Below are 12,126 nucleotides of genomic sequence, written 5' to 3' on the forward strand. Positions count from 1 at the left end.
TCTATCAAAATGACTCGACCATCCTTTCTTCTCTAATGGTCTTGGTTTATTCTTGGAAACTAACTTCTTAGACGAAGATAAAATCCTACATACCTCAGCGGTCTTCTGAGCAAGTTTAAGCTTATTTGCTAAATGATTTGCTCTTCGTTGAAGTTTGTTGACGTGCCTCAAATGGTGTTTGTACTTGTAACACTTTGAAAGTTCATGACCCTTTAGAGAACAATATGAGCATGCCAAACTAGGATAAAAGTCAGGCTTCTGAGATGTGCACGCTGTTAGACACATGGTGGAACCTGAAACATTACAAACAGAGTTTCCAAGAAATGGGTCAATTTTTTCTTCCAGATTAGTTGGGTTTTCTTCTAAAAGAATATCGAGATTGATGTATGTATTGCTACAATTATCAAAATAAATATTTTCACCAAGAAGTGCAACACTTGATTTCTCGTCTTCATTAGAATCATAGTTGTCAGACATTTCATCAAGAGTTGCAGCAAGACCTTTGTTCCCGGTGTATTTTCTACGATTTAGGCACTCGTTTGCAAAATTACCAAATCCCTTACACTTAAAGCACCGAGGCATATCCTCATCATCAGTTTCATCTGTTTCCCTGTTTTTAGGAGGAATACGATTATGAGGTTTAACTGATGCTTTAGGCTTATCTCTGGAGAACCGTTTACTTATCTTTAACAGAAGATCCCTAAACTGTCTTGTGATCATCGAGACCGACTTGTCAAGATCTTCATCTGATGAATCTGTCTCAGAGTGATCATCTTCAGAGATATACACTTTTTTACTCTTATCAAGTAATTTAGTGTCCTTTTGTGCTTTGAACGCAACATCCTTAGTTTTGGATGAATGTTCGTGATCAAAGATCTTAAGCTTCCCAACCAGCGTATTTCTGGAGAGATTATCAAGGTTATTTCCCTTAACGATGGCATGCTTATTAGAATCGTATCTAGATGACAGCGATCTGAGAATTTTCATCACAATGTCCTTTTCAGGAATAGTCTTACCCAATGCAAAAAATGCATTAACAATTTCAGACACTCTGTGATTAAACTCATCAAATATATCTTCATCTGTCATACGAAGGTTTTCCCAATCGGAATTAAGGTTTTGAAGCCTAGCTTCCTTTTCACTGGAGTTTCCTTCGAATACAGTTTCTAAGATATCCCACGCATCTTTAGACCTCGTGCAATTTGACACATAGTGCTGAAGATTTGGGGTAATGGCATGTATGATGACATTCAAACCGTCGGAATTTTGCTTTGCAGCATTTATCTCGGCAGGGGTGTATTCACCAATATCTTTGGGAACGTTTACATCTCCAACTGCCACGACGGGAGCATTATAGAAATTAACAACATATAACCATGATTGAAAATCACATGCTTGAAGAAAAGCTCGCATAGCAATTTTCCACCATAAGTAATTAGAGCCATTGAAGACTGGTGGTACGTTAATTGAGATAACACCTCTGTCCATAGAGTCAGATCACTACAAACACAGACTTGCAAGGTCTTAAACGTGTTTGCCTTCTCTGATACCAATTGAAAAAGTGGGGGTACAACAACCACACCCAATATTTCGCTTAGTAATCTGTATGGACAAACTCCAATATACTTTCTAGAGAATCAACTAGACAGTCATACTCAATCTAGATAAAAAGTATATCAAAGAGTTTATATCTCAATCTCTCGATTTGATATATACTCAAGCAAATAGAAATCTGCGAGTCTTTATCAAATACTAGATAGATAACTTGGATGGTACCAAAGACCAATATCCAAGTGTCAATCAATTTAAATCAACAACCAAAAGGTCGGATATTCTAATTGATTGAAAAACGCACAACCTGTGATATTTCAATTATATAACAAAATATAATGCGGAAAATAAATAACACAGACACCAGAATTTTGTTAACGAGGAAATCGCAAATGCAGAAAAACCCCGGGACCTAGTCCAGTTTGAACACACACTGTATTAAGCCGCTACAGACACTAGCCTACTCCAAATTAACTTCGGACTGGACTGTAGTTGAACCCCAATCAATCTCACACTGATCCAAGGTAAATTTATGCTTCTACGTCTCTGATCCCAGCAGGATGCTACGTACTTGATTCCCTTAGCTGATCTCACCCACAACTAAGAGTTGCTACGACCCAAAGTCGAAGACTTTAATAAACAAATATGTATTACACAGAAAAGTCTACGGTAATAGATAAATCCGTCTCCCACGAATATATCTACGAGTTTTGTTCCGTCTTTTGATAAATCAAGGTGAACATGAACCAACTCATTAACCAGACTTATATTCCCGAAGAACAACCTAGTATTATCAATCACCTCACAATAATCTTAATCGACGCAGCGAAAAAAGATATTGCGGAATCACAAACGATGAGACGAAATGTTTGTGATTTCTTTTATATCTTTCCTATCAGAGATATCAATCTCAAGCCAATTATTAAAATTGTACTCGTACGATAGAAACAACAAGATTAGATCACACAACTACAAGAAAGTAGTATCGTTCTGGCTTCACAATCCCAATGAAGTCTTTAAGTCGTTAACCTGGTTTAGAAGAAGAAACCAAAGGTTAAAGGAGAATCGACTCTAGCTTAGCACAACTAGTATCACACAGATGGTGTGGGGATTAGGTTTCCCAGTTGCTAGAGTTCTCCCTTATATAGTCTTTCAAATCAGGGTTTGCAATCAATGTCAGCTTGGTAACAAAACATTCAATATTCACCGTTAGATGAAAACCTGATTAGATTCAAGCTAATATCTTTCAACCGTTAGATCGAAAACTAGCTTGTTACACACAAATGAAATGCACTTTTCTAGGCTTGTGTAACCGTACCCAAACTTGTACATTTGTTGGTTCAACAATAGTCAACCAAATGGTTAGCCATATGATCACTTTCATATCAACCATATTCTTCTTCACCATAACTAGTTCAAGTGACTCAAATGAACTAGTTAGAGAGTTGTTCAATTGCAAGGAAAGATTGTGTAACTACACAAGACACAATTGAAGCAAAAACAATTTGATTCACCTGAATTTGTTCATGAACTATATAGCCACGGTTTGCAATTTGCATTCCTTAGTTTATATAAGAATAAGTTCACAAACATTGTTTTTAGATATAACCTACTCAAGTTCGCGGACTGGGTTCGCGGACTTAAGTTCCCGGACGGAGTTCACAAACTCCAGCAGAATTTCTCGGGTCGAGAACTTCCGCCAGTTCGCGGTCTGAGTTCGCGGACTTGGCTCACGCCACCATTCCGGTTCTCCTGATCAACAAAGTTCGCAAACTTCGGTTCAAAGAATAAGGAATTATACATATATGTGTTTCCACAACAATGCTTATATCCTCCAATGGTTATATTATCTAAACTCTCATTTCAATCATTGAAACATTCTTAGAGGACGTTGATATTCTATAGTTGTTATTCACAAACTATTTTTCGTCAAAGTAAGAAATTTTCAAAGTGATTGAAACTTGTCATGACTTTCTCACTAGGTAAAGATGAACTTGGCTAAAGCGAAAGCTTACCAAAACATATTTCTAGAAATAGATAGGCGGGATAAACTCGACTCGAAATAGAAATGTGTATAATCTAAGTCTATATAGCAAAAACAACTTTTGTCTCAAGATATGAGATAAATAGACTTTTGAGTGATAGATAAGTTCAAGTCTCCACATACCTTTTAGTCGATGAGGATCCACCGGCTCCTTGAGTAGTCCTTCGTCTTGTATGATGATTGCCATGGAGTTCTTGAGCTCAACTACACTTTCTATCCTAGTCCGAGACCTTAGCTATAGTAGACTAGAAATCAAGACTTATAGTTTTGATCACTAACATTGACAAACATGCTTGAGATAGCAACGCATGCGGGTTCGACCGAGCAATGCTCTAACAGTGGTGTCTAAGTGTGTTAAAATATCAAATTACCCTTAACACAAACTTAATAATTACAATTATCTAAAACAAATACGAAAACCTAAATCATTTCTATTAACAATATTTAATCAAAAACTAAAACTCAATCCATCAAAATCAAAAACTAAAACTTAATGTCAAATAACAATTCAGTTTTCCATTTTTGTTTTTTCAAACAATATTTTCGGCGAAAAACAATTCGAATGATTGAGTTAAATCTCATTAATCCGTTCCTTTAAAAAGAAATTGATAAATGGTTTAAGTATCAAACTTTCAAATTTCCTCATCAAATTTTCTAAAAATCAACCACAGTCGGTTGTTATATGCATTAACTTATACCGATTGTTGTTGTTCATTAAACACGAAGAACATTGCTCATAATCGGTGGATATGGTACACCTACATAAACTGATTCTTGGTTTGATGTTCTTCGTGTTTGATGATCAACAACAATTGATATACGCTAATTCATTAACCATGTTTGAATTTTTGCAAAAACCTGAAATTTTTATCTTTATATATACATTATAGAGCATGAAAGTACGAGTTGAACGTAAAAAGAATGAGGTCATTTCGACGTCGGACGGAGAAGTTATGAGAAAAATAGTCAAAGAAATGCCAGACTTACAATCGGTTTACGTGGGCATTTATGTAAACCGATTCTTGCGAAAAATCATAGAGAAACTCTTAAATTTTACAATAGGTCTATGTTCAAAGTCTTATAAACCGATTCATAGAATCGGTTTACAAGTGCATGAATGTATACCGATTCTGGGTTGAGATTTTTCAAAAAAATCAAATTTTTACATGTTTTGATGATGATTTAATATTAATTGATTTCTAGGTTAACATGATTAAACATCAATTAATCACCCGAATTAACACTAATTAATCAGTGATAAATTAGTCAAATAGTTGGATAAGGGGTAAATTAGTCAAATAGTTAACATCATTAAGTAAAATAGCTGGATAAGGGGTTTTCCATTTTACTTCTAAATGTCCGTTTTTGTCTCGTAGTGGCAGCTGGTCTCAAATAAAATGCCTAGGCCTCAAAGTAGGGAGGTTTTTTTAACATTGATTACAAATAACATTTTCTTTGATAAGTATGTCCAATGGTGGTAGTTGTATCAATATAAATTTTAATACAGTTGTCATTTAGTAATGGGATACAAAATCGAAAATAAAGCTAAAATAACTTCAGAACGGAGAAAATAGATAATGTGGGTGTGGATGGGAGATCTAAAAATAGATATTCTCGTCCAATTTCAATTTGCCAAATCAGATTGAAATTTAACCATACAATAATTGATATTCAACCAACCAAAGATAGTAACAGACTAATAGAAGGTATGATAAATCAGCATGACGTAAGCAAGTTCTAAAGAATTTTTGAATCTGTTTTTCCCGGTCATGAAATTCAAGCAAATTCATCTTTTTCTAAGCCTTATCAAGAACCTGCTCATCCCATTCTTCAACAAATTTACCAGATTTACTAACCCAATCACCTTATGTGCTCACTCACTCACAGATAAACACCATTATATTCAAAGAAATCAATAACAAAAGGTACTAGACAAAGCAGTTTTAATTACATCCTTAACAACTGAAAGAAAACATATTACAACCAATGTTACTCCGATTACTAGCTTGTTCCACTATAACTCCATGTTTGTCAAGATTAGTCAAAATTCAAGTTGTCAAACAAAAAGATCTTTTGAAACTAAGCCTATTTTCATCGTATCTCCTGACATGGTTCGAGAAAATTTCCACGGGTTTTTCTTCTCATCCAGATAACATCTATACATCATATCCTCAACTTGTTTCTGCCTCGCTTTCTTTCTTTCAGCCTCTCTTGCAATCTCCTCAAAATCAAATAATGCATCACTGGCCTCCTCTTCATCTTCTACTTGCTGTTGTTCCTCACATTTACTGTCATTCTCAGTCACACTTATGGTTTTATTCCATGAATACTTCCAATCACCCGTCCTCTCACGCCTCTCTCTTGCTCGTCGCGTATCAATCGCATCGTACTTCCTCAACCATAATTGAAACTCTTCATCATTCTCGATTCTTAACCGCTCAAATTCCTCTTGCTCTCTCTTTCTGGCTATTTCCTGATTTAGAAAGGGGATTAATCTCTCCATCTCAGCACTCGTCAAACTCTCAATTGCTCTTTTTGCATGTTGCATTTCTGACGAATCTAGTGGTGGTTCATTGTTGTTTCCGTTCACCGGATTACTCTCATTCTCCGCCATTGTTTTCTCTCTTAATATTTATTGATTTCTTTCCTTCGTGGGTATAATTTGGACTAAAAGTCAGTTTATCACATATTCACCATTAAATAGCCTGGGTAGACTAACTATAAATGACAATTTATGGCGCATGGTTAAACGTTGCGTCCTCTGGCAGACCTTCTAATTCAATTTCATATGTATTTTTTCAAAATCCATCATTACTTCGTGTCTAATCATATTTTCAAAACGTATCTAGACCTTTCCTATCGATTATATTCCCACGACATTGTCATTAAGAGGGGCACTAGTGAGTATCTACCCTGCATGGTCTCTTATGTTGCACTAATAATCTTTATTGATTATTTGCAGATTCAAAGTTTGTAGCACCTATTGAGAGGCACTATGATCCTCTATGGCTTACACGTTAGGAACATGCAATGTACCCTTCACCTGAACAAATTTCATTACCTAAAACACCTTAACCTTTTGGACAAATACGCCTATTTTTGGTCACAAGCAACCAAGTACCATAATGGACAACTTTCTCTCTCTCATAATACTGCCACATTTATTGGAGTTGTCCCGTATGGCTTTTTTAGAGGTATAAAAAAATACACCCACCATAAATATCTGCTTTATAATAAGCAACAACTTCATACGATGAGAATCTCTATTGTCTACACCAACATTATCAGTTTAAAATTGAAGTCGTGCAACTACATCAACAATAGAAGTTGACATTCCACTGATAACCCATGTGCCAAAGTTAGAGTAAAAGATCATTCCTTAAGCAAAAATGCTAATTGCATCTCCACTTCTGCTAGCTTCCAAGACTACAGTCGTCATGCTTCTGACGAAATTTATGAACTTACACCACTTCAAACACCTGACCTTTACTCAATCTCCTATGTTATCTGTAAGAAGCCTATTTTTAAGAATGATATGGCTCTCTCGGTTCAGCTCCTCCAGTTTACACAAGTGACATATCATTGTCTTAACACGAGAAACTAAATTTATCATTCTTTAACCCTCTCCTCCAAACTACACATTACCACTCATTTTAAACATCCTCTAGTTGTTTATTTATTCACTATTTCCTGTAACTTCATCATTTATCAATCTACACTCCTTTCCTCTAAACCCATGTTTCCCTAAACTACAAGTTCACCCTCAATCTTCTCTACCTTACTCTACTGATAAAGAAGTTCAATATCTCTCTACTCAAATGTCTGAAAAAAACTTTTCATACCTACCAAATTGCTTTGTTCCTTAATTGAACATGTCTTAATAGATAAAGCTGTGGTTGTTGCTGAAAATGATAACAATTGGAAATAGTGCATGATTGGTCATATTTGTAGTTAGTTTTTGGTTCCATTCTGTCAATGACCTCTAGTTCAAACTCCTACTAGCACTACCTTTAGTGGGTAAAATAATAATATCCTTATACATTTCTTACCCGAAGTGGATTTCAAGTTTCAATAGAGTGAATGATCAAAGACCTTGGTATGCCTGCAGTTATCTTATAGTGCCCCATGTTGTTCCTCCCACTGGATGGCCAAATAATTGTCAAACAGCTTTCACCGAAGAGCTTATGTGGCTGGGGCTGTGCAATGTTCCTAAGGAATATACTGAATTTAAAGATCTAAAAAATCAAAACTTTGAGCTGGGTGAACTCATTGAAGCTAAGGAACCATATGGAAACCATCCTCTCAAGAAAAATATGAAGATCTGTGTGAGAATTGTTGTCCAAAAACCTCTACTAACAGATATTCCTTTAGTAACAAGAGGCAGAATTCAACCTTTTCTCATTGAATGCAGATACTTTATGGTTCCAAGATCATTCTGCTATTCATGTGGGATCATTGATCACAAGGAGAGCACATGCACTAAAATCAAACCTAATTTGGTGCGTGTGGAAAATCTTAGCCGTTTTTTTTTTTGATGAAAATCTTAGCCGTTCACCAGCTCAGGCTAGCTCCTCCACTAGAATCACTGTTACATATGGATGCCATCACCGCCAACCAAAGCCACCCCTATAATGGATACTGTGGGGACTCCACAAAAAAACCCAGTTTCTCAGTTTGTCAATGATACTGCTATGTCAGAAGAGAAGGAAGTCTATATTTCAAAGTCTAGGGGTAAAGCAGTTGTTGTGCAATATCATGATTCTAATTAGGATACTAACTCCATCTACAAAAAGCCGAACATGGGTCCTTTTACTAGTATATCTCCAGCCCTGAAGATCTATGAAGCTTGCCAAATAGAGAAGAATAATGTGAGTTGGCCTCCCAATCATCCACAAATTGGTCAACTTGGAGTCAAGGGATTTTGACCAAGCTAAAGTCAACCATCCTATGGATCTGAAGTAATCATCCAAGAGATATAAGACAAAAGCCACTACTTCTCAGACAACTAACTTATCTAGAGATGAGGTTGTATCTCTAGCTGCTGAACATGATGTTATCAGTAACCTTAAAAAAGAAAATCAATCTGCGTGATGATGCTAGAAGACGCACCACAACTGCTAAATCTTCTCAAGCTAGTGCTACCTTGTCTACTCTACCATCTTCGGTGATTAACGAATCTCCTGAACCAGATTATAATACCCTTTGTCCACCCATAACCAATCTTGATCACCTTTCTTTAATCACTGAAACCAACCATGTTGATATATCCCAACAATTTGTTAATCCCTATGATACATTCCATCCCCTACTAATCAATCTATGGCGGATCATAATATCTATAATAATTCTTCTCATGAGGCTGCTTCTTTGGATTTCAATGTAACACAAGGAGATCAAACAAGTGGTGATTCTTCTGGTTACCAGCCTAATGGTAGTGTCATTCTTATACCACTCAAATAACCTCATCCTTCAACACCTCTTTTTTGAATAATGCCATTCCTATTGTTGGGATTTGGAAGGGGTATAAGGGATTTGGAAGGGTATCATTGTACCAACTACCCTGGTAATCCCCGTATAAATTGGTACCTGAATCTGTAGCAACCTTGCAAAGTTGTTGTAAGTTGATAAAAACAAGATTTTTGTTATAGGGAAAGCCAATTCTTTTGAGGGGAAAGCTGACTTTGGTCATAAGCAGTTGATTTTTGGTCAATACGGGAGGAAATATAAAACTCTATTCATCTTTAGTTTTTACCGATTTTCCAAGATCATCATTATTACAGTAACATGAATATGCACCCATGTTCCAAAAAATAAATAAAAAATAATCATCCCAAGTCTTTCGCGCCTTTGATTCTCATGAATCTATTCTCATAAATTTAAATTGATCTAATACTTAAAGCTTACCTTTAGTTTTCCTCTGCATCATGCCATCATCGAGAAAATTAACCCCAGTTTCACGAGATTCACCATTGAAACAATAAACATTGGAAAAAAAAAGCAGTCATAAGATTTGATATTGATTGATGTAAAGATACTTTGAAGCATATTGGTGATGTAGGTAAATTGATTAGAACTTCAATTATTTACCACCGTGTAGAAGTAGAGGTAGCAAATTGGGATGGTTTTGAAAGTTTAACAATGTTCTTCGAGTAACAAAAATTTAATTAAATATTGACTGAGTTTATCTACAAAAAGAGATTTTAGAATTTTGGTTAATGGTGATGCTATGCAATTTTATAGGTAGTCCGGCATGTATGGAAAGTTACACAACCAAAGCATAGATAGGAGACGACATTGTGTTTTATCTATTCATTGGCTCTGAGTCAACTTACTCCGACTAAAGTCAGCTTTCCCCATAATTTTTGGCTTTCCCTATGACAATAATCAAAAACAAATGTATTGCTAATTAAGATTCGCATACCAATTTGTCCCCGTCTTGACCACCAAATCTTCTCTGTCTTCGTTGAAATGAATGTAATGCTTGTACGAATTGTTTCTCACCAAAATCAGGCCAGAAGGACTCATCAAAGTAAAGTTCAGTGTAAGCCAATTGCCACATTAAAAAATTACTCAACCTAAGCTCACCACTTGTCCTGATAAGTAGATCAGGGTATGGAAATTCTGTACATTTTGTTTCCAATTCATGATTGATTAGACCCTCGTCGATGTCTTCTGATTTAATCAAACCATCTTTTACTTTGTTAGAAATACTCTGACATGCCTGTACAATGTCAGCTCTTCCACTATAGTTAACTGCCATAATCAGATGACAACTTGAGTTCCTTTTGGTGGTTTCCGTTACCGTTGCTATAATTTTTTGTAATGATCTTGGAAGCTTCGAGGAATCGCCTATTACAGAAACTCGGACCTCTTGCCTGTTACAGGTAAGTTCATAGCGTTACGAGATGGCTTAATTGCAAGATGCAGTGAAATTATGAGAATTAAGAATTCAATTACCTCATAAAAAATTCCAGTTCTTCCTTTAAAATATTCTCAAACAATTTCATTAAGAAGTCAACCTCCACCTGAAAATACAATTCAGGTTATTCATGACACAGAAATCTCAAAAAACGCAGCAGAAAGTAGAGAGAGAGAGAGAGAGAGAGAGAGAGAGAGAGATGACTAACTCGAGGTCGAATCCAATTCTCAGTAGAGAAAGCATACACTGTCAGGACCTTGATACCCCAGTTACAACATAGAGGAAGAAGTTTTACAAGGCTCCGAGCACCGGATTCATGGCCTAACATGGGTTCCAATCCTTTCTTTTTCGCCCACCTTCGGTTGCCGTCCATGATCACTGCTACATGTTTTGGAATAGTTTCACGGCTTAAACCAGCGGGCAGTTTGTCTTCTAACAAAAACTTCGCATCACTGGAAACAACTTTGCTGATACTTTTTTCGGCCCGTTTGGTACTAGAAAAAGATGATGATTTGAATAGAAGAGACGTAAAAGATCTACGAAACTTTTCTGCTACTATTATAACTACTACTAGTACTACAAATATAAGAATATTGATCATTGAGAAAATAGAGAACTACTGATCTTATAGTACTAATTGTGAGTAGCAGTACTTATTCGCGACTGTTTTTGTAGTTCGATGGATCTTTTTCTGTTCCGTTTTCCTTCATATTCAGGTTACCTAGAAGTTCTCAAAGTCAAATAATTAGCATCTTTTTTCCCCCGAATCATGATCCTAGTTAGTAAGTTCGCGAATGATTCACGAATCATTCGCGAATTTTTCCGTATCACGAATTTTACCGTCTTATTGGCGTACGTTTGCAACTCCGAACCCAAGTCGCGTATTATGTGGCATTCCCGGATTATTCGCGAATCGTTCACGAATTTTACGTATCCCGAATGATACGTCCGCTTAATTCGCCATAAATTCTTTAGCTTTTACTTTTCAAATACTCCACTTTTTGGGCTTTACTGCCTCCCGAACATACACGACCGAATATTAGACGTGTTGTAATTTTTATGAAACAAAAACGACTGAAGAGATTTGAAGGTGAAGGTGAGAGAGATCTCAAACTCACTAACCAAGCATCTAAACCACCATACGACGTCCTTTTGGATAACTAATGTTGTATATATTATTAATATCTCATATTGAGTTTATTTTTTCCTTAAATAACTCACACATATGCATAAAAATTGGTCTATGACCTTATAAATACAAATTGTTTGTTATATATAGATACCGAATTTTCAGAGCCGAACTCACATTTATAAATCGAATTATACACGTACGTATGCCGTTCCGAATTAGTGACGAATCACGTCCCGTTGACCGAATTTTGGACCGAATCTGGATTTTACAAAACCGTATAATACTCGTACGTTTGCCGTTCCGTACGTTTGCCGAATCCCGCATTGCTAACTAGGATCATGATGCGAGCAATGGGCATCGTGTCTCTCTTTTTAGGTGCATCACAAAGACTTTTATTTAAAAACTAGTTTATGTACACAAATTTCTATGCAAGCAGGAATTTATGGGTACGATCTTTTGGAAAAGTCGGTTCCGAACATA

At 36.1% G+C, this 12,126-nt stretch overlaps 1 protein-coding gene across 1 annotated transcript; it reads right to left on the reverse strand.

Moving 5' to 3' along the window:
- Nucleotides 1-9,776: 9,776 nt before the first annotated feature.
- LOC113292889 (dehydrodolichyl diphosphate synthase 2-like) lies at nt 9,777-11,180 on the reverse strand. The gene is made up of 3 exons (XM_026541710.1): nt 10,723-11,180; nt 10,553-10,620; nt 9,777-10,470 (listed from the first exon to the last, which is right to left on the reverse strand). Exons 1-3 carry the CDS (start codon nt 11,113-11,115, stop codon nt 10,002-10,004), a joined length of 930 nt encoding a protein of 309 aa, XP_026397495.1. The 5' UTR covers nt 11,116-11,180; the 3' UTR covers nt 9,777-10,001.
- Nucleotides 11,181-12,126: the final 946 nt, after the last annotated feature.

This window comes from Papaver somniferum, chromosome 7 (assembly GCF_003573695.1).
Source record: "Papaver somniferum cultivar HN1 chromosome 7, ASM357369v1, whole genome shotgun sequence".
NCBI lineage: Eukaryota > Viridiplantae > Streptophyta > Magnoliopsida > Ranunculales > Papaveraceae > Papaver > Papaver somniferum.